Source organism: Lathyrus oleraceus, chromosome 2 (genome assembly GCF_024323335.1).
Source record: "Lathyrus oleraceus cultivar Zhongwan6 chromosome 2, CAAS_Psat_ZW6_1.0, whole genome shotgun sequence".
NCBI lineage: Eukaryota > Viridiplantae > Streptophyta > Magnoliopsida > Fabales > Fabaceae > Lathyrus > Lathyrus oleraceus.
The window spans coordinates 33,461,481-33,465,631 of record NC_066580.1 but is presented as its reverse complement, the minus strand read 5'-3'; the positions used below and the strand labels follow the sequence as shown (position 1 = coordinate 33,465,631).

The window sequence follows — 4,151 nt, the reverse complement described above, 5'->3', positions numbered from 1 at the left end:
TGGTCGGTCTTAATATCCACCCATTCGCGCACTTCTCCGTGTTGGTTGAACGTGGACACAAGCCATTATATTCTTCTAATCCATTCATCCTCTCTAATTTCTCCCTCTAACCAACTGTACAACGTCCGATTAAGACGTTCAAACATATTTGTGTTCCAAAGTCAAACTTGTATCGGAGCCGCAACGGCAGAAAATATTACATCAGCATTTCGTTTCTAAATGTATGCAGACATTGTTGAAACAAAGAAAATTGAAATTGATGGTTAAACTAGACTAGGAGATGAATTTGAGTGAAAATAATTGTATGCAAGACGTGGTACTTATAGAGACGGAACATCTATTGGATAAAACATGTGGGCGCCAGTTGGATTGGCGTCCACATGACCATTAAAAGCAGGCGCCACATGAATTGGCGCCCACCTTAAAAAATACACTCAGGCGCCAGAGGCATTGACGCCTCCTCATGAGGGTCAATGCATGCGCCACAAGCATTGGCGCCTCCTCATGAGGCCCAATGCATGTGCACCAATGCTACTGGCGCCTCCTCTTATTGGTATGGGGATGCGTCAATTCATCTGGCGCATCCTCTATCAAACTTGGTTATTTTGTTTTTTTTTTTGAAAAATTGGTTATTTTCGATTTTTTTTGAAAAATTTGGTTATTTTGAAAAAAAAAATTCTCATTTTGTGGATTAATTGTTGTCATATTTGTAGAGTTTGTATGGTATATTATGACTAAGAGGAACAAAACGCTAATGTGGTTTATGTAGCCGTGGTTCTTTTATGTATTCGATTAATCGTTTTAATTATTGTATTAGATTGAGACCCGTAAATCCGTGGGGATGAGATGAGTTTTTTAAATAATATTATAAAATATAGACTTTAATTTTGTAATTATAAATTAAATTGTAATTGTGACGATAAGGTGAATAAGATAATAAAAAAAGAGAAAGTAAAAGTTTAAGTGATAAGAAATATATTTGAGTCATGGAAATGCAAATAAGACACAACAATTTAATTTTAAAATATGAATTATATATAAGAAAATATAAATGATAGTCAGAAATTTATAGTTTAATCTTGTAACATGTATATGAAATTATAATTCAAAATAATATTTTAGAAATAATTTGATGCTTTTGTTTGTCTATTTTGAAAATTATAAGTTAAATTTGAAAGTATTGTCTGTTAATTATATTTAACATTTGTAATAAAATTTAATATTTGAAAGTATTGTTTGAGTACTTTATCTTAAACATTGTGATGTGGTTTTTTCTTTGTTATTATGGTTTTATATTTTCAATAAAAAATATTTTATGCACAATTTTTTATGGGATAAATTATTATATAACGTATTTTTTTAGAAATATTAATAATTTGAGTTTTTCAATCGATTTATTTAAAATTAATTAATTAAAAAATATAATAATCGTCTACAAAAAATATATAATAATTAATATAGAAAAAACAAAGTAAATTGTATGTTTATAATAGTTTTTCTATTGATTTATTTAAAAGTTAATTAATTTTTTTTTATGGTGAATAAGTGTGTGTAATAGAAAATAGAGTGAAAGTTTCATAAATTGAGTTTTGATATATGGATGATAAAAGATTTGTACATATATGTAATTTATAATAATTTATGTTTTGATGTATTGTAAATATACAATTTGTACATGCATGTAATTTTATGTATGGAATGGAAACACAAAGGAAATAAATTAATAGATATACATAAATTTTAAGAATATTAAGAGATGATTTATGGAATATGAAAATATATGTATTTTAATTAATATAATTTTATAAATTAAAATTACACATTTTTCTTATATGAATAATTAAAGTATTAATAGATTATGTTTTAACAAATGTCACTTTATATTTTTAATAATGTAAGAATGAATTATCAAAACAATAGTTATTTATTAAATTTTAATATTATAATAAATAGGTAATAAATATGTGTGAGATCTATCACAACACTGATACTCTAACATTAAAATAGAATAGTTCTATCGCAACACATATACTCTTTGCACGCATACATTAAAATAGAGTAGTTCTATCAAATATAATCGGCAAAAGTGATTCGTAATACAAATTAATTCTTAAAAAATGAAAACATTAACTAAAGGAAAAATTACAAAATAATCATTGTAAACTAATTTTCTATTGTCACAAAATCCTTCACAAATCCGTAGGATGGAATTTTTTTCATGTATAAATGTGTCTAAGATATCTTTTACATTCAGATATAATATCTACTATGTGGAGTAATAAGCTCTACCATCTCATGTTTTTCATCAATCAAGTTCACCAAAGAGGAACACATTCAGATAGCAATCAAGGTTCTAAGATCTCATATTGAGGCTCCTCAGATGATAGAATTGGATTTTGAAGATATTGGTCAGAATGCATTTCTTGTGGAAGTTGATAATCCATATCTAGATTGTATGGATAATATTGTGGAATTGGAGGAAGATCTTGATCAAAAAACATATTAGATGATAGATATGGATTTTGAAGATATTGGTCAGAAAACATTTCTTGTGGAAGTTGATAATCCATGTCTAGATTGTATGGAGGAAGATCTTGATCAAAAAACATATTACTTGATGAAAATGATGGAACTATATCTTCCAAATCTTGAAACCTGTAATAATAATAATGTAAGTCATGAAATATGTTAATGTAATTATAAAGTTAATATGTATTTTGAATTAAATTTAAAAGGAAAAAAATTGAATTGTCTACTCACGTATCATCCAATGTTGGGACAACATGATTGTTGAAACAAGTACTCTCCTCATTATTGCATAGCATACTTGAATCATCAGCCAACGTTGAAAATTGTTGACAATTGTTGATATTTTTGTCATCATAAATTTGATCAAGAAGATAGTTACCATGTAGAGTATCTTCTTGATGATCAGATTCCATTCTTGGTAGAACCATTTCTTCTTCTTGGGAGACATTATTTTGTTGGTTACTAATTTCTCCAACACTGTTATTCAACTCATCAACTTGGTTTATGCTTTCTGGAATGAGGTGCTTTCTAGAATTTTTTAAACTCCTTTTTTTAGAATTAATAAAATTCTTTAACTCGTTATCGGTTCTTCCAGGAAACTGTCACAACAAAAATAAATTCAAAATAATTATATAACCAATTATGGGTCATTCTAAAAAAATATCGGTGCATATCACTAAACTTTATTAATTAATAAGTAGACTTCATGCAAAAAAAAAAAAATTATTACCAAAAACAAACCCTAATCATTACCTATTATAAATGGTTACAATTATAGAAAGCTTAATAAGCTTTAATTTTTCTTTATAAAAGTAATTTTTTTTCCTATAAGAGTGAAGCATGAATAAACAAACCTGTGAAATCATTTGAGACCATTTGGGTCCTAACTCATTATAGAGATGAATAAGTTTTCTCCCTTCTTCTTCATTGAAAGAACACTTTTTTAAAATTGGATTTAGATGATTTAACCATCTTAAACGACAACTTTTTCCATCTCGAACGAGCTTTGTTTTCTTTCGTACAGAATCCCACTTTCCAACTCCATATTTTGTTACATATTCTCTTAATAATTGATCCTCTTCATTTGACCATGTTCCTTTTTTTAACACAATATTTCTAGTATCATCACCATGATTGCATTTTTCTTGTTGCAAAGATGAAGATTCCATGATTTGAGTAAATGTGATTTTTAACTACGTGAACAATAGTGTTAGTGTGTTGAAATATATAAGAGAGAGTCCTAGTTTGAATAAAAATCATTTACCCTATTCTAACTCCTATTTTTTTGCTAACTAAATCACATTATCTAATATGGAAGATAAAACTAGACAAACTCCACTTTTCTATAACCATGTTTGATTGTGTCCAAGTCGTATATAAAAACTACCTCGGCTACATTTCTGGTCCAACGCTTTTAAGTAAAATACAAATTAAATGATAGCAAAATTAAAGATAAAAATTATATAATAATTCAATTTTAATGATAAAAAGATAAAATTAAATATAAAGTTTTTGAGATCAAGGCGGATGTGATAAACTACGCTTTATAAGTGCCATCTTTTTATTTTAATTTCATAAGTTTAGTACCTCATCTTTCTATAACAAAAAAAAGTTGTTAGTTT

General features: G+C 27.2%; 1 protein-coding gene across 1 annotated transcript; it reads right to left on the bottom strand.

Annotated features, from left to right (window-relative positions):
* Positions 1-2,345: 2,345 nt before the first annotated feature.
* LOC127121783 (transcription factor MYB10) lies at positions 2,346-3,698 on the bottom strand. Its single transcript, XM_051052220.1, has 4 exons — positions 3,384-3,698; positions 3,271-3,282; positions 2,761-3,128; positions 2,346-2,655 (listed from the first exon to the last, which is right to left on the bottom strand). The coding sequence occupies exons 1-4, from the start codon at positions 3,696-3,698 to the stop codon at positions 2,346-2,348; spliced, it is 1,005 nt and encodes a 334-aa protein (XP_050908177.1).
* Positions 3,699-4,151: the final 453 nt, after the last annotated feature.